The sequence below is a fragment of the Poecilia reticulata genome, chromosome 7 (assembly GCF_904066995.2).
Source record: "Poecilia reticulata chromosome 7, P_reticulata-male-v2, whole genome shotgun sequence".
In the NCBI taxonomy this organism is placed as follows: Eukaryota; Metazoa; Chordata; class Actinopteri; order Cyprinodontiformes; family Poeciliidae; genus Poecilia; species Poecilia reticulata.
Genome location: NC_088836.1, coordinates 18,615,271 through 18,639,094, shown reverse-complemented (window position 1 = coordinate 18,639,094; position 23,824 = coordinate 18,615,271). Strand labels below are relative to the sequence as shown.

General features: G+C 36.9%; 1 protein-coding gene across 1 annotated transcript in view; it reads right to left on the bottom strand.

The window, feature by feature from the left end:
- cacna2d3a (calcium channel, voltage-dependent, alpha 2/delta subunit 3a) overlaps positions 1-23,824 on the bottom strand; it is a 113,314-nt gene that overhangs the window by 37,478 nt on the left and 52,012 nt on the right. The window contains exons 9-20 of the mRNA XM_081609056.1: positions 20,995-21,084; positions 20,079-20,192; positions 16,486-16,564; positions 11,447-11,580; positions 9,450-9,467; positions 5,246-5,317; positions 4,918-4,998; positions 2,948-3,022; positions 1,204-1,287; positions 1,030-1,101; positions 379-440; positions 228-295 (exon numbers count right to left, since the gene is read on the bottom strand). Of these exons, the coding sequence (XP_081465182.1) occupies positions 228-295; positions 379-440; positions 1,030-1,101; positions 1,204-1,287; positions 2,948-3,022; positions 4,918-4,998; positions 5,246-5,317; positions 9,450-9,467; positions 11,447-11,580; positions 16,486-16,564; positions 20,079-20,192; positions 20,995-21,084 (949 nt within the window). The remainder of the gene's footprint in view (positions 1-227; positions 296-378; positions 441-1,029; positions 1,102-1,203; positions 1,288-2,947; positions 3,023-4,917; positions 4,999-5,245; positions 5,318-9,449; positions 9,468-11,446; positions 11,581-16,485; positions 16,565-20,078; positions 20,193-20,994; positions 21,085-23,824) is intronic.

The window sequence follows — 23,824 nt, the reverse complement described above, 5'->3', positions numbered from 1 at the left end:
GCCAATTAGAAATAGTTCATGTAGTATTTAACAGTTATTTCTCTTGCTGTTTAAATGACTGATGGGGCAAAAGTATTATTCCAAAATTTGAAAGCTATCAACACTGGAGCAGACACTGACACAGAAAAAAAGGAGGAAGAGATGTTGAGGAATCAATAAAAATTGCAGAAAAAACTATGAGAACAAATGAAGGTGAAACCAATGGCGACAAGATGAAGATTTTCTACCTTCTTCCACAGTGACATTGCCTCTGAAGAAATATTTCCCATGCCCTCTGGAAAGAGCAACTCCTAGACTAAAATTGAAATAGATACATTTCAACAACAACAATGGTAAAAAAACCATCTTTCATCAAATAAAAGTATAAATCCTTCTTACCTGAAAGGAGTGCCTTTAATATCTGTGTAGTAGTAATTGTTGTGTAAAACCAGCACACGTTTCTGAAATCAAAAGATTAAAGATGATTTAGCAAATATTTAGTTGACCAACATCTGCTATCTGATGGGATTCGTTACAGTCTAGCTCCATCTAGTGGTGCCTTGATTGCAGGGTTGTGGTTGGGACTGCTGGCCTGCTAAGCTCTTGCCGATGTGCGTTTCTACTGTGTACTTTGACAATTGCGAATTTGGATGTGTGAATTCTTAATGATTGGACTAATGTATAAAGCAGTCTAAGCTTTAAAAATACTAAATACCTACACACTCTGACACCAACAACACACATACACCTGAATACCACTCTACATCAGAGACAGGCGAGTAGTGAAACTGAATCATCGGGAGGCTGCAGCCCCCTGCATTCAGCAACATGTGCTTGGTGGAGATAAGAGGCTCACACACAGACGCACACCGGCGTATGCAGAGCAAATCAAATCGGAAACAAAATCCCTAAGTCATGGCAGTGCATCACTGTGCCAGGTTTAACAACCCCCTTGGCAGAGTGGATTCTCACTGTCGGGTTGTTTTGCTCTTACCCCTTTTTATAAGCAAATAACAAGTGCTAGTGTCTTCTAAATTTTGGACAGCTTACCCCCTTGTCCACACTCTTCGTCACCTCCATGGAGAAGGTCCCAGTCTTCCTGTTGACCATGGCATTTCTCAACTAGAAATACACAAAAAGCAGACACAGAAAACCCTTGTAGATCTTCAGATATTCAGAACAGCACTGTGGCGAGGGCTTAATGTGGATTTGCTGGTGTCTGACCGTGTCATCCTTATCCTCCCATTCCACTTCAGACAGATCCACACTGCTGTAGTTCGGCTTCCTTCGCTTTTTGCCATCGCCATACTGGACAGACATGCCCAAGAGAACACAAATTCACCCAAACATGAAAATAAGCATTAGACTGTAAGTTCAATATAATCATAATAAACTTTTAACTCAATACTCATATGCCAACATAAATAAAATGCTAGTAAACACCATGAATGCATAAGATAAATTTGCATGTTTCCAAATTTTCACTTATTCAATTAGTGATTAAATATGTTGCACCTCAGAACTTTGTCTTTTCAACCGTTTGAACAGAGTTTTCTTTAAGTAGTAGCATTTCTCGTGGTAAGGAATAGAATATCTGAGCCACACACATGAAGATACATGCTTTTACACTGGTAATGATAAAACAAAGCAAACAGTGCAGATGTGGTGGTGAATCTGACAATACCTTTAATTGCTAAAAAGATCAGGTCACAGATTTGACAAATAATTTTTCAAGGAACGTCATATTGTCATTTCACCAAAGAGCTATGCCTTACCCATATGAGCAATGGCTTGGCTTTGTAAAATCCAGTGAATAATCACTTCAGTTGCATATCTCAGGTAAGCCACTTTCACCAAAATAGGTGTGTATTTAATTTTTTACACACAAACACACACACTCAAAAAAAAAAGTATATATATATATATGCATACATACATATATTTGGTTTGTTTGTTCAGTAGTGAGAACACTGAAAGATGAAGACCACTGCAGAGACTATAACAACAAAGAGATTAGAAAAAAAAGAAATTCATCCGGTGAATTGCCATTTGTGATGGTAGAGTGAGATTTTGGCATAAACAGGATAAGAATACAAATCCATCCTTATTATACCAAGATTTCACAGTGGTGGTTGTAGCATAAAGGTGTGGGGGAATAAAGTATTGGTACACTATGGGCCTTTAGGTACCAACTGAGCATCAGCTACAGTAATGCAGTACCTAATGCTCAATACTGTTCAACCCACTGGCTGGTTGTTAGTCAGCTACTTAATTTGATCATCTTGTAAAGGTGACGTAAAGCCAAAAGTTGCTCCTTAACAGATTAATTCCTCCATGTGTGCTTATTTTAAGATGCACTTATAAATGCTACTGTTCATGAATCTGTCAGTAAGGACCACCTCCCACCTCTCAACAGTTCATTAACATCTTTAATTAGACCATTATTAAACTCTCCGTCTGTCTGCTTCACTGTCTGCCCTCTCCTCATCTGTTCCTTCCACATTCGTCATTATGTCTTCATTGTTTCATCTGAGCTTGTACCCTGCACCTTTTCCCTCTTGCTTCCGTTTTTATAACATTTTGGACATTGTCAACTCCCTGAGACTCTCCTGTCAGTATGCTAGCTTCCTTCACTCTCTTGTGAAGGGAGTGGGAGAGTACAATAGAGTTAATCACAGCCATTCAGTAGCCCTATCTCTGTCTATTCAGAGAGCAGCAGAGGGCTGGGAAATACTCTCCTCATCTACATAGACCACACTGCTAAGAAGCTGACAGGACACAGAACAGAGCACCCACACATTTATTTTTTGTGCCAAGCTGATCTTTAGTCTATCTTAATGCTGAAGCAAGATTCGGTTTTATTATTATTTGTGAGATATAATGCAGAATAATGCAATAGATTGAAGTTCCAACGTCTGCAGGATTGCTGGGTTAGTAGAGTTAAACGTTGAGCATTTGAGATACTCACAAGTGGCCGTAGGTCTGGGTGGGTGAGGATGTAGCCATTGTTGGTGATTGCAAAGGCATAGCCGTGAATACCCAGCTAGGAGAGAATGATAAGCAGAAACATAGAAACACATAAATGATGCACAACAAATTTGTACCTGATTGTACACCTGAACCAATCAAGCTCTTTGTCATTTCTCTGAAATTGGAATCATTGTTTCTGTGATGAAACTCGGTACGAAGAGATTAATTCATTCATGTCTGAACAAATAACCCACTTTACCTAACCAAAATCCAGCTAGATATCAGTGAAATAAAAGAAATCAGTACAGGAAATCTGGTGACAAAAAATACACAGAATGTATTCCTACATGTAGTTTTAAATGCTTCCAACATGTTTTCCTTTTAGTAAGGAATTGTGGAAAAGGTGCAAAAGCCTCCAAAGAACTTTAATAAATCATCTTATGGCCTTGATAAGTTGATTAACTTAATGCAACAAGTTAAGAAAACTAAACGCAGTGTTACAGCTAAAAACATAAATTTTTCATAATTAGCAGTCATCAGGACTGGACCTTGACCATCATTCGTTATACAATGGCGCACCATGTTTGCACCATTGTTATACAATGGCGCAAACATGGTGCTGTTTATCTTTTATTGGGGCTTCTAAATAAATTGGAATATCTAAAGAATTAATTTGACTCCGAATTCAGATTTGATCTGTAATTCAATTGTATGTATTTGTTCTGTTACGAAAGAAGACTCTTACTTTTGTGTAATATTTTAATAAAAAATTTAAGCAACAAAAAACAAATGAACAAAGCGCTGCAAACAAATCTACTGAACACATCATTTATATTATATAATATCTTTAGCAGCCAGACGCTGCTTCTCTTGCGGGTGTCAGTTATATTCATGGGTTTTTGCGACGCACTCTCCTCATCACCTCTACCTATTGACTGAAGGGATGGACTAACCTGACCGTTGTGTCTGTCCCCTCTCTGTTTTCGCATAATGGTATGATCCCACATCCCCATATGTGATTGGCCACAGGGCTGCCATGCTAAAACAAAGTTCTGCTGTGAGAAGAGGCCTGTATTGAGTGAGACCTGAGCAGCCAGAGGGAAAAAGAAAGGGGGGAGATGGCTCCACCCCGTCTGTCTCTCTCTCTCTCTCTCTCTTTTTCTCTCTCTCTCTCTGTCTCTTTATCTCCACCTCTCATATTGTGTGCTCCTTCACTTCAAAGAGCCAGCTCTAAGAGCTGAAATGTTTGCAACTACTATTTACCAGGATCACACAGAGATACGTGTTATTCATTGTTTCATTTATGAGGCTGAAGGTGGCAGCAGAAGCTCAAACAGCAGCTTTTTCAGTCAACTCTTTCTTCTTCCTCCTCCTCTTCATTACGTCTTGTGGTTTCTATATTCCCATCAACTTTAGCGCACTCCAGTTCAAATTGAAAAGGCTTAAAGACGTTTCTCATCGCTGTTTTGGCTGGACACAACTAGCACAACTGGGCTAAGCGTACGTCATTTACCCAGAATGCATCTCAGCGTAAGTCCTGTGTCATTAAAGTCTATTGTTACAACCACCAAAATGACTATATACATACAATTAAAAAGTGGAAAAAAACAGAGAAGTGGTTTGATTTTTGTAAGGAGATAAAAATTTGTCTGGTCATTTTTGAGAAGGTTATGAGTATTTTTAGTATTTATAACCTTAAATTAATTTAAAATGTATCAAGTGTTACACATTTTTAAAGAAACCTATGACATTCTATTACTTAAAAAATATTGGCAAAATTGAAATAATTTATAACCTAAATCTATGAATACTTGCGAACTGAAATGTATGCAATATATGACTTTCACTTCCCAAACTAAATTACTGCAATAATGTATTTTTTTAATGTTTGCTCTTTTGTTGAGACGCACGGCTGAACTCATAATCTAAAAGGGAGTTATCTATAAGAAATTAGTTTGTGTGTGTTACCTTATATTTGGGAATGGTTTTGAGCAGCTCAGAAACTGGCACGTCTGTCCCAACCACCCCAAGCAGGATTCCTCTGTTTCTCTGAAGAAAAAAAAAACATTTTACAGATTTTCAGTTTGTTTGAAAAACAACTGAGACACAACTTACAACTATTTCGATATATAATCTAAATAAAATTAGTTATGCTCTACTGTGTCCTAATTTACCAATCAGAATGAAATTATGTAATTATTATGTAAGCATCCTCATGTGGATGTGACATTTACTTCAGCTAAATGGCCAAAGAAAATTAATCTTTAAGTCTAGACAGAACTTTATGTGAACTTACAGTCTCATTCTTGGTACTGAACACTGGCATTGCTACTGTTGTCATCAGGACTGGACCTTGACCATCATCCGACTGACGGCATTGTGAGAGATAATCCAGTGATGAGTGAAAGAGTATGAAAAGAAGCAAGGAAAACAAGGGCATGGGAAAAAAGAGAAGCTAAATATGAAATACAATTGTTATAGAAACAAACAAAATCTAACTACAGGCACACCAACGCCGAATTGTTCGATGCATATTGTATGAAACATCTTCCTTTATGACATCAATGAATACACTTTTTTTCAGTCTGCATAAAATCTAACACTTAAGTAGGGGAAGTGATTTGATTTCTGCGGCGTCTTTAGTCATATCATCTTCTTGAGGGATCTTCAAAACTTCCATGGCATGTTTTATTCATGTTCTTTATTTGCCCTAAAATGTGTTCAGTCAGAGTCTTCCTTTGATCTTGTGGGAAAGAAGCTTAACAGATGCAAGTGTTTCCAGTTTAGATATAGGTATTGTGATTTAAAAGATAAAGAGTGTTGGAATAATTGTGATATTTAACTTCGTGTGTATCTTTCAGTGTCTAGTCAGAAATGTATTAAAAAAAAACTACAATTCTTTAACACTACATTTATTTCTACCATAAAATAACTAAAGAAATGTGAAATGTTGCTTTCTCTATACAAGCAGTAGGTAAGCAGTAGAGCATCTCAGTCAGAATATTAGAGAAACCTCTTTTAGTAATTACAATAAAAAAATGAATCTCAGATATAATTTAGATGACTACATGTATTTGATTTTTTTTTTGTTCATTTTGATTGTTATGGCATTAAGTCAATGAAAACCCCAGACAGTTTCTCAGAAAATGTCAGTATTACATGAGAGATCATTTTTTAACATAAACAATGTTGACTTGACAATTGTCCAACAGACAGTCACTAAGGCATCCGATGGTAAACCGCAAAAGATAAATCTCCTAAAGATAGAGAAGTGTATGCAAGCATATAAACAGAAAGTTGATTTGAAGAAAAAGTTTGGTAGAAAATGTGTATAAAAAACAAGACAGCCTTGAGGGTATTATGAGGGGAAGCCGTTTAATAATTTGGATTATGTTCACAAAGACTGCTGATTGTTGCAAGCCACTCTTGAACCAGAGAAAAGATCCAGAAATATCAAGATTTGCATTTCATTTGAGAACCTAACTCCCAGAGTCAAGAGGAAGGGTGTCCCACTGCGAAATCCAAAGTCAGTGCATCCGTCAACTAGAATATGATAAGAGCAACCATGGCTAGAAGAGGCAACTGTTTTGCTTTGATGTCCCTGTATTTACTTCAAAATCATACATCTTTAGTCTTTACTTTTTTAGGACTAAGACTATTTAATCAGTCAGCCATTATTAGTCCTCCAGCACAACTTACTTCCTTCACTGCTCACCTCTTCTACAAACAGTAATAAATAGGCAAACGAAAGGACACTTGGTCTCCATCCCATCTCCCTCAGACAGCGAGGAAAAGGGGATTGGTGACCTGTGTTCGGACAGCTGGTAATAGCAATCCTGTGTGCTGCATTAGACATCAAAGAGAGAACAAAGCACACCTAAGTACAGCTGTTGTTACAAAGGATGGCCTTGCTGCTGGAGAATGTGATCGATCAAAGGACAGGAGGAACGAGCAAAGCATCATCTAAAAATACAAAATCTATTTCCAAGCAGGGGTCTATTGGATCATATATCACTAGAGCGACAAGCAGTCCCTTCACTGAATACTCTCTGCACATGAACATTAATCTAAGAAGTTATTTATTTTAGTACAACAGCACTTTGTGAAAGTCTACCCTCCTCCAGCTGCTTTGGGAAAAAGCACACTTGATGCTTGACGATAAGGGAATGAATGAGGAAAGCAGGCAAAAGAATTAGCGACAGAAGGTGCTCCTTAATTCCACTTTTTTAAAAAGAGGATTTTAAACCTGTGCTTTATTATCTAAACTTGAGGGTTTTAATATCAATAATTCAAAATATTCAGTGTTTAAACTTTGAGGATTAGTTGCCTAGATTAACTTTATTTATCAATAAAAGAGAAGCACCAAAGCTGCTGCACCCTTGAATTTAACTTTTAATATACTGTACACTTGTTAAAATGCAAAAGAATGGCTTACTACACATTTGTGTCAGTTTACTCTATCATGACCTTTAGGGATTTATCTAAACCACAGTAAATTACACATAAGAGTTGTTTTCCTTCTACAGGCTTGGGGGATGAAAAACAAATCAGTATGGCTTAATGTTTTTCCACTCCTCTGACATAAATACACAGACACCTGTAGCCCCTCGGACAGCTTAGATGCACACCCCTGACCTGTGTTTGGTATTTCACTGGAAAACCTCATAATCTAGGTTACTATGACAAATTGTGTGCCGGTAGATGAGGTGACCCTTGTTGCCTTGGAAACAAGGTTTAATGATGCTGCTCTGTGCAAACCACTAGAGCTAAAAACCACTCCTTGTTGGCTTCTGTAAGAGGACTAAGAATATTCTCCACAGCCAAAAAAGCTGGCAATGATTCAACAAACAGTCGTACTGCACAGGTGTTCTGCCAAGATCCATGAAACTTTCAAATCCCCCTTAATCAGAGGAAAGACTTTTCCTTTTAAATTGTGACGTTTTTGTAGTCCTCCGTTATGATTCTTTGGGCTGCAATTTTTCAAATCTTGATAAACAGACAAAACACTGGGTGAAACTTTCTCATTTGTTTTATTTTGTGTTTCTTCAACTTATTTGAACCCATGATTAAAAAAACGAACACTCTTCACTCAGTCCCATATCTTTCCACACATCTTTACCGGTGCTCACTTGCATGACCGCCTGCCTAATAGAAGGTTGGTCTCTCTTTTGGTACTGAACAGCCCTGATCCCTCAAAAAGCATAAGCTCTTACACACCCTGAAGGTGTGTTATGTTTCCACTAATATTTTCTGTAAGTTGTGAGGACACTGCATAGTGGCTGTTGGGTTTGTTGCCTTGCTGCAACAATGTTCTTAGTGCACCGAGGTTCTTGATTGCGGCGTCTTTCACCCACAATCAAAAAATGCACCTGCTAGGTTAATTGGTCTCCCTTAATTGCCCGCAGGGGTTCGTTTCAGCATGCATGATTGCTTTTCCTGTGAGAGTTTTTTTAAAAGACAGCCTAGTAAAGGCAGAGAGAGCAAATAAATACAAACAAAAGGATGACGGCTGAGTTGCAGTGAAAAGAATCTGGAGCGAACAGGAAAAATAGCATGACCTTGCAGCTGGAAAGTTGATACATTAGATCTCCAGAACACAAAGCCCTAATGAACATCAATTTTTAAGTCAAATATTCTTATATAGCACTCAGGCCAACCCGATGCAAGTGTTTTTCATGGATGTTTGAGTGTTAAAACCTGGAATAAAGTAGAGTTAGGAGACAAAAGACATAGAATCAATGCATATTTCTTGTTAATTCTAGTTGGTGTGTCCAAAAAGTGTCATCATCCATCCATCCGTACCCATTTTGATGTCAATGAGATCAAATTTCTGACATGAACAACTCTTTGCAAGATCTCCAGCCTGCCAGCTGCCAAAAACACAGCTCAGTGCCCAGCTCATGCCAGTGGGGAGGCAAAGCATCTTTTGTTCCATTATTATCATTGCTGTGATTACATATCTCCTTATTGTTACCAATACAATTTATAAATTACAGAAACTAAGCTACTAAAAATGATAAAAGGCATCAAAATCAGAATCAGAACATCCTGGCATGGCCATTATGAACTACTGGATCTCCACTCAGAACACAATGCAACTGCTTATTTTAGAGAACTACACCGAAACAAATAAAGGCACAAAACCCCCACAGGAGCAAAATGTAACCACACATTTACACAGACGACCAAACTACCTGAATGAAAATAATCGAAAAGCACAAAGCTAACATCACTGATGAATGAGTGTGAGCATAGACATGTTTGTTTAATCACACATGCAAAAAGACTTCCAAGATGCATGACTCGAGCCATTAACTTGACAAACAGCATACAAGTACCACACAAAATTAATGTCACGTGAGTATCACAGTAAGCTTCCCCAAACAATGCGGTAATCTCATAGATATTGGAAACCAAAGCCTGCATGCACCAAAATGTACATAAACATACAGCAGCACCCAACAAACAGCATTACGATGGCCTCAAACCGGATGTTTTACCTTTTGTGCTTGGGGGAGCTTAAGGAGAGCAGTTTACAGAAGGAAGGAGGAGGGGGAGGAGAAAAAGGGTCAAAAACATTTGTGGATAAGTGTCAGAAAGCCTTTCAATGCAGTTTTTACTGAACAGAGTGGTAGAGGGTGTAAAAAAACACTGATTCACACTCATTTGCTGTTCACAAAGACTGCGACTTCAAAACAGGAAGTAAAGGAAGAAGAGCTTTCTGACACTGAGGGTTGGCGAACAGGGAATAATTAGTTAAAACTGCTGATGTTTGGTAAGCGAATTGAGTCATTTTCAATGCTACAGGAGAAATACTAAAGATGACAAAACAGAACATCAGAACAGAAGGATAAAACATGAGGAGATCTGTGAAGAGAAACAGTTGTTGTTAATTTAGTGTTGAACATTTGGATTTTGCTTCTGACAGACAGTATCTACAATAATCTCCTTATACCTTTTATTTTATTAATGATGAGAAATAAATATTGAGAACAGACGTGTGTGTGTCTTACTATAAACCTTTGTACTTGAGTAAAACACAAAATTAATGTATGGCTAAATACTCCAGGATTATGATTGTGTATTGTGCCTAATTTTAGAGCTGGGGAAGAAAATGGCACAAATCAAATTTTTGTTAGAGTAGATCTAGCAAAAATTAAAGCACTACCACCCCCGTTCCTTGCAAATGATGTAAAAAAAAAAAAAGTATATCTACATTAAAAAAAATTCTCACTATTTAAACATTTGCCTCCACCACCTATCTGACAGAATTTTTTACCAAGAGAGTGGCAGCTAATGGCAGACAGTTTACAGAAGTGTCAACATCCAAACTTTCCCTAATCAAGACAAGCTTGTGCTGCTGCACTGAGAAAAGCACGACACAATGCAGTACTCTGCATTGACTACTGCCAAGGCCTCCTAACTTGTCTCCCAGCCTGAGAGCTCTGCAGATGGTCCAGAACACAGCAGTGCGTCTGGTCTTTAATAAGCCTAAAAGAGCACAAATTATACCTCTATTCATTGAGCCACACTGGATACCCTTAACGTCCGGCAGCAAATTCAAGTCACTGATGTTAGTCTACAAAGTGCTTAATGCAAAGGGTCCTATCTACTTGAATGCTCTATTTGAATGCAGTGCCATGTTTAAGATAATTCAATCTTTTCATATTTTGTCCAACATGGTACCTACCACGGGCTACAAGATCAGGAGGATTCTTGTCTATGTGCAGGAAAACCTTGAAGACTCGTCTCTTTAGAGAACATCTTCTGCCCTAAGGAAGGCATCTTTCAGCACACACCTCTCTGCCCGCACTATTTCTACACTGACACCTGTGACAGAACCTGACTTATGTTCTTCCTTATACTTAGCTTATTGTTAGCTTTGCTGTTAACTACATCGCTACAGCCTCGTTGGTTCCTTTTTGTATAAAAACAAAGATCAAAAAACAAAAATGTAAAATAATAGTCTATATTTGTTTATCTTTTTGGTTTTTTTTGCCAAAAACCATGTGTGCAAATCGTCACTCTCTTTTCAGTGTGATTATTATTTCCACAATGGATACATACCACATAATGATAAAGCATGACAAAGGTATCTAAGCTTCTATGCAAGTTTTAAAGCCCTTTTCTAATGAAAAACAATTGTCTGCCATAAGCAGTTTTGGCTGCGGTCAATGTTCTTCTCATGCTACAAGACTCCTAAATGTCCACAAGAGGCTCATTTCCTTAATGATTCCATCTGTTGCATATACTAGCAGACACTTTCACACACTGGTGCACTGGCATTCACAGACACAAACAGACCCATTTTCAGCTCGCTGACGTGTTTAATTCACATTCATTCTTGTCTTAATTATATATTTCATTTATTCTCCAAATGCTAAAGGTGTTTTTGAACATAAGCATAAATAAAATGTGTGTTGTATAAAGTTTTACCAAAGCAAAGTGTTACATTCCAACAAATGAAGTGAAAGTGGGAAGACAAGGATCCACTCACAGTGCTGTCAATGTATGCCTCGGTCCACACTGTGTCATGCTCCCGGTCAATAACTTTGGGACGACTCAGGACATGGAGATACTCCATCACGTTCTCTTGAACATCGGCCAGCGTAGAAATTTGAGTGAAGTAGCCTGCAGAGAAAGGGAACAAGTCAATTCCCAGTCATCCCAAACTGTTTGTTTTTGTAAACTATGACTGAGTTACTGAAAACTAGCAAAGAATGCTACCAGAAAAAAAACAAAAAAACAAAAGAAAGAAATATACTTATTCCTGGATGGAATACATACCCCACACATATCTACTGCTGTGTTATCCATAGGTTATTATCTTTTTAAAAAAGGTGCTGCGGGTGTTTTGTCAGACATGTCTAAAATACTTGCAATGGCAATTTTTAAAACAATGTCATTTCACACTTTTAAAAATATCACAACAGTGTGATAGTTAGTGAATGACATAAAGGAATGTCATTTTTTTTTCTCAAATTGACATAATGTTGAGAAAAAAAATACAAATATCACTTTTTAAAATTTAAGATCCAGAAAGTAAAATCTAATTTCCAGCTTTTGATCAGTGGTAGGAAATACCACACAGTCTCTCTTGATTTAATATTTACAATGTATGACTGACATCTTTTCTAATCCTGGTACTCAAAACTCTTGGCAGATTTATATTTACAGTAATGTCTTAACAACATGCTAATTGTGAGTGGAAGTAAAGAAAAATGTTTTGAAATGTTTCAGCAGTGTCAAGCAGTTTACACTGATTCGTTGTCATGACATATCTGTGTCAGAAATGCAACCCTTGGTTGAACTAAAAGAAGATTTAAATCTAAATCTGGTAGGGGCATAGATAATGTAATATTACTTTATTATCATACTCCATGTAAATATGTAGTTTATGATGCAATCTGTACTTTCACTGAAAACATTTTCCATTACTGCGTTAGTGTTTTATTTCATGTCATGACATATCTGCTCAATCCAGTCAAATATTTTAAGAGCAAAAATTAGAGAGCTTTGTTTGTTAAACGCGTCAGTCAATATCAAAAGCAACCGCTGGAAAGAACACAGAAAATATACGACTACAACACAACTGAAACTGGTAAAATTCAAATAAAGCTTTATTGACTTACATCTCGAACCTACTTTTGTCTCAAACTCAATTTATTAATAAGTCCCTCACCTCTGTTATACACCCAAGACTGATCAAGAGCAGATCTCTGTATGTTTGTTCCAGGTTGTTTCAAGTTGTAAGAGATGAGATTCAGTGGCAGTAATCTTTTCCAAGTTATAAACATCATACTTGCTTACTCGTCTCTGTAGCAAAGCTGAATACAGAGGGCAGCAGAGATTTACTTGGTAGAGAAGACGGCAACCTGGATATATGTATGAAAAATAGCAAAAGACTGCTCAAGTCAGAGCAAAGCAGCATGGGTTTGTGGATGATTAAGTGGTATGCAAATGTGATGTAAAAGCTATTCTCAGAAAACCCAAATGCGGTGCCATTTCCTTGAGCGGTAATGCCATCATTATGGTACTAATGTACATGTGGAGGAGGGAATACTGTTATCTCGGCGGGAGGAAAGAAAGCTGGAAAGTAAATCAGGACAACAGTGAGACGGAGCACAAGAAACGACACATGAAAGAGAGAAAAGAGCGAGACCAACAAGTTTCCACTCAAACGGAAAAAGAGCAAACGGCCTCCATCAGTGCAAAGCAGTCAAGCAGAAAAGCACGTCTCAAAGAAATAGATTTTAGGGTCACTGTTTCCCAGCAAAGTCTTTACACTATGAAGTAAAAAAAAAAAGGCAAAGTTTACACACAAAAAGAAAACAAACATCACTCTTTAACACTACCAATTAACACCCAATTCTGAATTTGTACCTGTGTTACATCTAAAGACAAACTAAAATGGATATTTGTTTAAAAAAAAACAAAAAAAACTGAAACTTTGGTAACTGTACCAATCTGATAACTGTAAAACCAATCTATAAATCATATGAATTTGGTGATTATCTCACCGAAGAATACAATAACACAACATATTCATACACTTGCTTTTCATCAGACAGCAAGCAGACTCTCGGCTTCAATGCATCGTTCATCACAAGAGAGACCTGAGAATGACTGCTCCCTCTGGACGGCTGAGGATGTCCTTCAGGCTGAGCAACTGGGGCCAGTGAGATGAGCTGGCCAAAGGAATAATGAATGTGCTCTGGTCTCAGTGACGCAGCACACCTGTTACACATGCTAGACACATGCTGGCCTGAAACGGCGAGGGCAGAAAAATAGTCTTCAAAGAACCTTGGTTTGGCATATACTGTATATGTAAGCCAAATCTCACATGGTGTCCTTACACATGAATATGATGAAGTGGGAGTAAAAAAAATGCATCATAATATGAAAAAAGAACTACTAAACTTCTAAACAATGGATAGCCTTATACTTAAAAAAAAAGTTTGATGAAAGGTTACTTATAAAAAGTGATATGTGACTGAATCGATATAAATGTCCTGAACTTTGAGGAAAAAGCAAGAGAAAGTAAACTTGATTTTAACCTTTTGGTCGCTATAGTGTGATGGAGTTAGCAGCAACCTGCTGAATTATGAGTAAATGTAGCCAACTTAAGCAAGAAACATCATTTCAGACTATTTCCAGTAAAACTGATCTAGACTAACTTAGCATGAGATACTAAATAGTTAAGTGACTAATTAAAATGTATTTAACACCTTAAAAATGTTCAATTCACATTAATTTTAACATCTGTCAAAACTCTCATGTACGGATTGTTCTAAAAATATTACTTTAGCAGAAACTTAAGTGTAGTTACTGATATGAATTTGTTATGAAAGTATTAATGATTGCACTTTAAAAATTGGGTAACTTTATGTTATTAAAGGTAAAGTTTAAACAGTAATGATTTCTTGGTTAATGTCAAGTTGTCATAACAAAGACATTTTGAATAATGTCAACTTTGTATTAAAAGTGTCATAATTTACTGAATGACGCTTTATAATAAAAAGCCTTTATTCATGAAGGCTTTGTTTATGAATAAAGCCTTGAGAAATATTCATTAAAGCTTTATTCATGGTCATAACATGTGTTTATGACGGTGTCATGACAGTCTTATTCACCCCCCGTAAAATAAAGTGTTACCAAAATGTATAAACAAAAAACACCCAGTCTAAAGAAAACCTAGAAAAAAGACTTACATAATTTCTCAGTTGGTGCGTTTGTGGTTATGAATCTGATTTTAACTTCTTAGGTTAGCGTCTTAAGTGATGAACAAGAGACAATCAGCACTTTAAAATGAATAATTTTATCTGTTGCTGTTTTATGTGTGTCTATTGCGTACCTATGATTTTTTCTTTTCAATTTTCTGCATCACAGAAAGCAAAAACAAAAAAAAAAATTCATGTTACAAATAAACTTCTAATTCCACATATATACACATGACTCCAGATATAAAAAAGAGAGGCAAGGGAATCCTATCTTTCAGTGAAATTCCCCCATAGGTATAATTATGTCTGTTATCTTGTCAAAATGTTATCTTCAATATGGTAACGGCAAATTTATTGGCGCTTCTGGTCAGAATCTTAAAAAAAAAAAAAAAACTTTTGATGTGGTATAATAATTGCTCACTAAAAACGGTGCAAAAATCCAACCTTTGATTTGGGAATATTTTTGTCATAAAAAACTGACTTGGGATTTTCTTGTCTTGCACAAAATCACCAGTTACACAACTGCTGGTACCCCAGCCAGCCATTTAAAATAAATGTAAATGAATAGCATCTGTTCAGCATGAAACAATATATGATTATTATTTTTAACATGCAAGCAAGACTTAAATTTCCCACAACTTCCATATACGACATAAACAGCTGTTCACGTGCCAGAAGAGTATAACATGGGCACTCAAAATGATCTAAAATATTTGTGATGGTTAAACAGCTGCATCAGATCATCTCCATAAACTGCAGCACCTGCAGAATAATCCTGACTTGAGTGGTCATTATTTATCAAAGCTGATTCAGAAAAGTAACTGTGGGGAACCAACAAGTCAAGGACTACGTGATGGAAAACCATTCACTATTTACACTGAAGTAAAAAAAAAAATTCCAGAGTCTTATCAGCGTATCTTTGGTGGCAGTTTGGGGCACAACCCACAACTGCCTGGGGTTTGATTTCTAACTTTTTTGTCTTCCCTTTCCTCTCTGCCCATTCCACATCTAATTGCAATGAGAAAAGCACACTAGCGCAACAAGATCTTAGCAAAAATCCACTTTTATCCTTTTAAAAGCAACAATTGCATATTCTGATTGAGTTTCCATTCACAGCACAGGCGAGGTGAGCTAAGAAGCTTGTATTTACTTGTGGAAGTCCTTACAGTGTGTATCAAACTCAACATATAGTAGAGCTAAAATGTCAGATGTAAAATCTGTTGTAACACAGATGACTGTAGGCAATTTGACTGTCACTGTATGTATGATCAACTGACACTCACGCACATTTATCCAGCATGACACACACTCAAATACAGTCATCTCATCATCACCACTAACACCTTCAAGCTGACTAGAAAGCCTCTCTGATATCGCTTCCACACAATGCCACGGCTGCCCTGGTCTTCAGCGCAGACATGCTGCTAAATACACGAGCACATCTTTTATGTGACCTGTGACTCTATAGTCTTATCTCGTGCGCTTGAGGAAATGGAGCCAGACTGTCTAAATCAGCCACCTCCCGGCTAAATATAGAAGCTGGCGGAAAGTGTTCTTTGCACTGAGACAAAAGTGACCACCCACAACGCTGATAGAAAAGAGTGTATTCTCTCGATTGTACTTTTAGCTTGGGGGAAGATGAAATAACGTGACATGATGTGTTGGTGCAACTGCAACCAGCTGCCTGCTGTCATGTGCAAGTGCTAATACTGATGAGCACCGACACACTCGCCCAGGCTATCGAATATAGAGATGAGTTCTCCCTTAGTAACATGCAAAAACTAACCGCAAGGAGAAAAAAGTAATAAGATCCCACCTTTGTTAGCACACGCCATCCATTTTAAATTATCTGCAAACGCTGACTCCCGACCAATCAGGTAGGGGAATATTCGAACCTAAAGAAAGAAAGCAAATTGCTACCATTACTCATTATGATCACAGTTTGATAAAAGCCAGTACAGTACTCTATAAAAGATAACACTCTCGAGTCCATGTCAAAAGGATTCATTTGACTAGAGCAATAAACGGACATGCGAAGGATTAACAATTCTCATTTACAGTTTTTTTATCTAAATAATGTGTCATCTTTGAACGTCATACATTTAAGTAGCATTTGAGAACAGATGTAAGTGCTGACAAGCAGGACTTCAATGCAAAATCTGACATCTATGATCCGACTTATGAGAAGTCCAATCTCTCTCTACAGCCAAACCCAGATTTTCCCAACAGTTTACAGACAGCTCTAGCAGAAGGTGTAGCTGGCAGGTGTGTCCATGGATCCTGGTGTGTGCATGGCTGTGTGAGAAGAACTTTGCCAGATCAGATTGGCGCAGATGCAAGCCTCTGGGGGCACAGCTGTTCTGGCTTCAGTGGCTGACTTTTTCATTGCCTCACTTCATCCAGACAACATGACTCTGCCAACTGCAGCGCGTTTCATTGTGTGTGAGTTTAGCTATCAAACAGTAATTCTTTGGTAGTCTCTGTTATTTAGACCTTAATGATGGTCACCCACAACCAGCAATTTAAATCAGCAGTGCAGAAGCAGACGCATCAAATCAAAGCTGTGGTTTGGAAACTCTTAGGTTGAGCAAAAAATTAAAGTGTAGGGCATTTTGCTGCAGCATACAACGCCAACTTAAAACACTCATTTGGTTTGATTGTTATTCAGCTCTGGACAGAATATCCACCATTCTCTGTGTTTTGTGTTCTTGGCTTAATTTTTGTTTGCGATGCACGTCCGTCACTGGATTTGAAACTAGAAATGACAACGAGAGGAAGAATTTAAATACATGTTTATCTATGTTCATATCAGAAAGCAAATTCAAAATTTATTCCATTCTAAGCACTTTGGACAGCTTCTCGTGTTCTTTGAAGTGCTCTTTTGATATGATCAAAAGTAACTTTTCAAAATATTCTTACCCAGGAGGACTGGCTGGTGGTTTGTGCAAAAGTAATTGTACGATGAAATGATAGCTGGATGAATGGATTGTTGCCTGATCTGTCTGAACGTCATGAAAGGTTGGAGCCGCAATGCAAAGCTTTCAATTTACCAGCCTTTCTTATGTTCAAAACCTCAACCATGTTCATGAGATATGGATCATGACCAAAATTAAATCCCACTAACAAGCAAGATAAATATGTTTCCTTCAAGGCTTAATGTTGGCAGCAGGGTGAGGAGCCTCTTCATTCGGGTAAACAGCACCACAGAATGAGGTGGAGACCAGAAAACCACTCTGACATGATCTTTCTGAAGTATTTTAGAATACTTCAAAACATTGATAAATTTATGATTCAACCTAATTTCAAAGTATCAAAGTGTGTTCAAATCATTTGTGCTGAATTTTTATTTATTTTTATTAGTTTTTATTATTATTATTCAAATCTCAACATTGTCACATTTCACTTTGAAAAAGAAAAATGATCATGGCTTGAGGCTTCTTTGTTTTTGTTTTTTATTTTAGACTTTAGGCACCAACAATGTTTTTCACAGGAATAAATAGTTCATGAATAAATCAGTAATTTCCTTAAATATATTCAGGACCTTATTTGCATTCATCTATTCTAAAGTCAAGCAGTAGTGTGATGTCAGACAGAGGCAAGGCAGTAAAGCCAGCTAGAAAAAAAAAAAAAAACATTAAAAAGCAGTGGTGGAGGAAAAGAGAGAGTGACAAAGACTGAAGACTTCTATTATCAGCGGGGTTCTTCTAAATGGAACCATCTAGCAGCCTCGTCCCCTCTCCACTCACTGCTGTTGAGACTCGAGGCAAGATTTGGTGTGAGGGGGAGGTGCTGGAGCTGGAGGCAGCTTTCATACAGACTATGATAGATAGACACAACAACAATGCTATTTATATTTGCCAAAATATATTAATGATATTAATATTAATGAACGCACGGCTATGCATTACATATATCTAGTGATCTTCTGGATTCTTTTGCGAACTACCCAAGAGGTGAAATTGAAGAGCAGTCGTTATGGGCACATTTGTCAGGATATGCCAAAGGCTGGAGAGTTACAATTTTGCTTGAGGCTTGTTTAGTATGACTTAGCTCTGACTCCAAAAAGTTTAACTGCATCCTTCATTCATATTTATTTTTTTATATTGGTTTAAAATCAATATTTTAAAATCTACACTGAAATAAAGGTTTTTATTTCAGTGTAGTTTTTATTTCAGTGTAGTTTTATCATTCTCCTATAATATGAAATAAAAATTTGATTTCTTTGAAATGTGATGCAATAAAAATTACACAGATATACAACTGAAACCAGATATTTAGTGGCAAATATATTAAAACACACCTAATGTTCTTTTCCCAATGGCCATTTATGTATAGATGCTGCTTCAGTAATTTCCCTTAATGTTCTGATTATGTTTTCTTTTTTATAAAGAGCACCAAGCTGTTCTGCATCACAATGCTAACACAGCATGATGCTACCACCGCCTTACTTAAGAAACAGAACGATATCGGAAACGTTTCAATTATTCTCTAAATGTAACAATGGTCATTATAACCTAACACCATTTAATTTTAACCAAAGTAATGTACATTATGCTGAAAAAGTGTGAGTCATCTACTAAACCAAGTTTAGTAGATGACTAAACCAAGTTTAGGAAGTATTGCAGATGTCAGCAATTATGTTTCTGACGAAAAAATATTCAATGATTTCAGGTTTAAGCTCTGACGTCCATGTTTAAATTTGCAGTTGTTTGTATTGGCAGTTTTAATGGAAAAAAACAGCCATTTTGTTTTGGAGAATTTCTTTTTTTTCTAATTTCAAATGGAAATGTGTGGTTAGAACTGCGTGCTTATTCTAAAATATGTGTGCTTGATGAGGGATACATGTAACTTTGATGTTAAAATACAAATTATTTTCCAGTGGGAGGTTTGTGGCCAGCATATGTGTAAGAAATTGCCTCCAGTATGTGGAAACAGTACTTTAGAATAGTGTTAGAGGTTGAAACCCATTGTAACATGTATTTAAACAAAATTCTGCACTTCATTTTGACTGAGTTGCAGTGATCCAGAATGGAGACTGCAGGAACTTTCAGTACAGGAAATAGAAGTGGCCAAATAGAAGTAGCTTTTCAGCAAAAGGAACACAATAGCAAGCCTGTAGCCTAAAAGGCACACCGACAGGATTAAATTATCTTTCGGAAAAAGACTTTAAGAAATGCCAACAAAGGAAAAACAGTTTTCTATGTAAAGGAAAAACAGGCAAAGAATAGCACATAAATGTCCCCACAAAACTTACGCAAAACTCTTTTCAGATTTCACAGGTCGAATACTTCTACACTAATAAAAAGACATTTACAACAGTATAATCTGTGAATAAAGGTTAATTTAAAAATAAGATTACTTTTTCAAGGTAAAAATATTTCCAATAAGAAAATATGGAGTTTCTTTTACCTTCCTCTCTGGCCAGTTAAACTTCTCGAAGATGGTATCGTATGTATCGACTGCTCCATCTGTCACCAGCATAATGGCCTGGCTACACTCACTGCCCCTCCCAGTCTTATTAAACTGGAATCAGAGAGAAAATGACACTGAGGTTTTGCATCTTAAGAAAACAAACAAGTCGTCCAGGACCTGAAAAAGTAAATCGGCAGCAAATCGGCCCCGGTCCTTCCCAATGCCACCACCCTGATGATGGGTGGTGTTGGTTCTCGAGATCTTGTGGCTTACTGTATCTTTCCAGACAGGCTCTGGTTCACAGATTTTGTTATGGCCTTGGTAAGTGAAATTACACCAAAAAATAAATAGAAAAAAATAGAGGGGAAGAAATAGGTTAAAAAAAAAAAAACTTTATTTTTCACAGCACTGTATATAAAACAATCTGCGCATTTAATCACTAAAAGACCATGTTACTAACTTCCTGCCTACTGGATAGAATATATTTCAGTTGCAACAATGAAGCAAACAGAACATAATAATATACATAATACTATGGACATGAGGATATTACAGATTAAAATGTTTCACAAATGCAACATTGCCTGCAGTGAAACACATTTTAAGCTGTTGTTGGTATTGCAGGATATTTACACAGATCATTGCTCGCCAGATATGATTACACAGATCAAGTTAATAACTGCATGTATGTCTACTTGTTTGCATGTAAATTTGATTAATTGATGGTTCCTAATGAAAACAACCTGAGTCATCAAGTACCTTGTTTACTCTGATTTTTTTTGGTACTGATTCTACAAACCGAGCTATTAATTACAGTCTTAATTAAATTTGAGCATAAAACCGTTGTTCAGGTGAGTGTGTGTGTGTCTGTGTGTGTGTGGGCGTAAATAACGTTCCTCTGTGAGTCACTTACATCACCGAGAAGATTGAACGCCTCCGTCAGAGCCATGTCCAACATACCAATGCCTTGAGCAAACAGCTTATCGAGGTGCTCCCGGAAATGCTGCAAACATGAAGTTTGGTGAGGCAGGATTTCAGGTCATGCTGACAAATAAATAACTGAACTACAAATTACAGAAGATGCTAGACTTATGACTCTTAGTTATTATATATATATATATATATATATATATATATATATATATATATATATATATATATATATATATATGTCCTTATGATTACCTTATGAGGTAATCTTATAACAATTATGAATATAAGAACAGACTGATTTAATATTTTCTTAACATAGCTCATGTTATTTTACACAATTTATATAACCTGTTTGTGTGTGGAGAGAGACAACACAAACAGACTAATGGACTCTTCAAAAAGCTCTGGGCCGAATGACGAGGCTCAACGACCACATTATTTAGAAATGCTTTTTCATGTACTGACTGAGATAACTGCCCTTTAATGACCAGGTACCACAATCTTCACTGAACACCCAGTGGATATTTTTAGCAGCTAAAAGAACTGCTCTGCATTGGCCATTTTTAAGTAGATGCAACTATGATGCAATTATTTTACTAGAAGTTTGTAAAATAGACACACACAAATAAGCAAATAATTGTGCAGTGAAATGGAAATAGTTTCCAAAATTTATTTTAAATGAAAATTCTGAAAAGGGCTGTATGCATTTATATTGTAGTATCAGATTGAATGAGGGGGATCCTCACATGATGCTACATGCTCACTAATATTTTCTAACAAATCCGTAAAGGCAAAAGAATACAGAAGAAGGTCACGGGTATGGTTGTGCAAAGTTTAAAGTAGTTTTTAACACCTGAAAAAGCACTGTTCAATCAATCAAAGGTAAATGAGAAGAATATAACTAGACCTGACTGTCCACCGAAGCTTACAGGTCAGACAAGGGCATTATTCAAGGTAACTTTGAAAGAGCTGCGGAGAGGTTGGGAAATGTGACAACGACTGCTACAATTACTATTGTGCACTCTACAAATCCAAGCTTTATAAAGTGGAGTGGCTAGAAAAAAAGGCACACATTGAAAGAAAACTATTAGAAGTCCAGATTGCACTTTCCTGCAAGACATGCCAAAGCAATGTTGAAGAAGGAACTTAGACAAAAAACTACTTTTTTTGTGATAAAAGGGGGTAAGTATACATTTTTGTGAAGCACAGTATATATGTCTCCAATATTTCCCTGTGAGATATTGGAGACATAAACCCATTTCCATCCACAGAAGTGATTACACCTTTATGTACACGTCCAGGTCATGTTGGAAAAAAAAAACAAGTTACATCTGACTGTCAGGTCTTATAGTGCATGAACACCTCAGACCTCTTATGCCTCATCAGTGTCATGGTCCTCAAACCTATGTTTTGCTTAACTTCTTTTCCTTTTCTTTCACTTTTTGAAACACAACTTTTCAGGTATTTCTTTCTTCAATGATGGACAAAGGAATGTGTTCTAACATTCAGCAGGGGTCAGCAACATGTGTAGGAACATATCAAGAGTATGCTCAGTAGGGAGAAACTGTGCAGTTGCACATACAAACACACACCAAGCATAGTATACACAAAACAAAAAAACAAAAAAAAAAACTGAGCGTCTCTTCTAACATTCCCATATTGCAAAAAGACAACCTTTCCGTGGATGCCGATAAAAGGTTAATCGGTTCCAACAAAAGACCATTCCCTGGAGCATAGCAAGCTTACCCTATTGCCCGTGCATGCACCTGTGACTGCCTGCGTGTAAAGATCGAGGTGATTTTTCAGAACACAGCAGGCCATGCTTAAATCCAGCAGAGTATTTAAGTGGCAGACAGAAAATGTGCACATGTTTGAGAGGGATTCAAGTGTGAGTGCAATACTAAATATGCCAGAGCTTTTGTGCAGAACTACAACGACCTGAAATGAGAGCTGGACATCACATTTTTTTCAGAAAATAGACACTTTTAATTCTTTAAAGTGAGCGTAGCAGCTAGAGCCGCCCAGCTATAAGAATATCCATGTGAACGAACAAATTATCTTCAGATGCAGCCTGCCAAGGCATTTAGTTTTGATTTTATGGCAAATTACTCATCTCAACATGGAGATTGATGTACTTCTGATAAATGCATTCAAAGGCAGAAAAAGAGCTTTCTGTTAACAAAAACGAGCAGTTAAGTATAGAGATATGAAAACTTCAGCATGTTTTAAATCCAATTAGGAGGCGTGAACAGTGATCCAATACCAAGTCAAATCAAGAGTTTGACATCGCATGATATTACATCACTATTTTTACTTGCAGAGAATTTTGCTTGATTCATTCAGTATAATCCTCTTTTACACCATCTTTTATATTTGATCTCGTTTTAAATTGTATTAGTTTATTTGTTTTTTTACGCATAGATTTCTTTTGGGTAAAACCTTTTTATATGAATTTGTGTGGAGGACACATATGCTTTTTTCTCTTTAAAGTCCAGCAATGCCTTTGTATAATTGCCTTGGGGAGAAACCCTATTTAAGGAACGTGAATACTCTAGCAATAATTTATCTGTCTTTTTTAGCTACAATAAACCAGAGCTAAGTTTAGTCGAGTGAAGTTCAGAATCAAGACTAATTTGCCCCGAAGGGAAACTATTGGCAAGACCTAAATTCATGCACATCAGAGGAAAAATTTTATATGAGCATGAGCTTTGGGACACATCAAGGTTGAGCATCAAACACAAATTCCATTCATTACCAAGTTATCATTTATTTGATTTAAGAATGTTTTGATTTAATACAATGTTAAACGT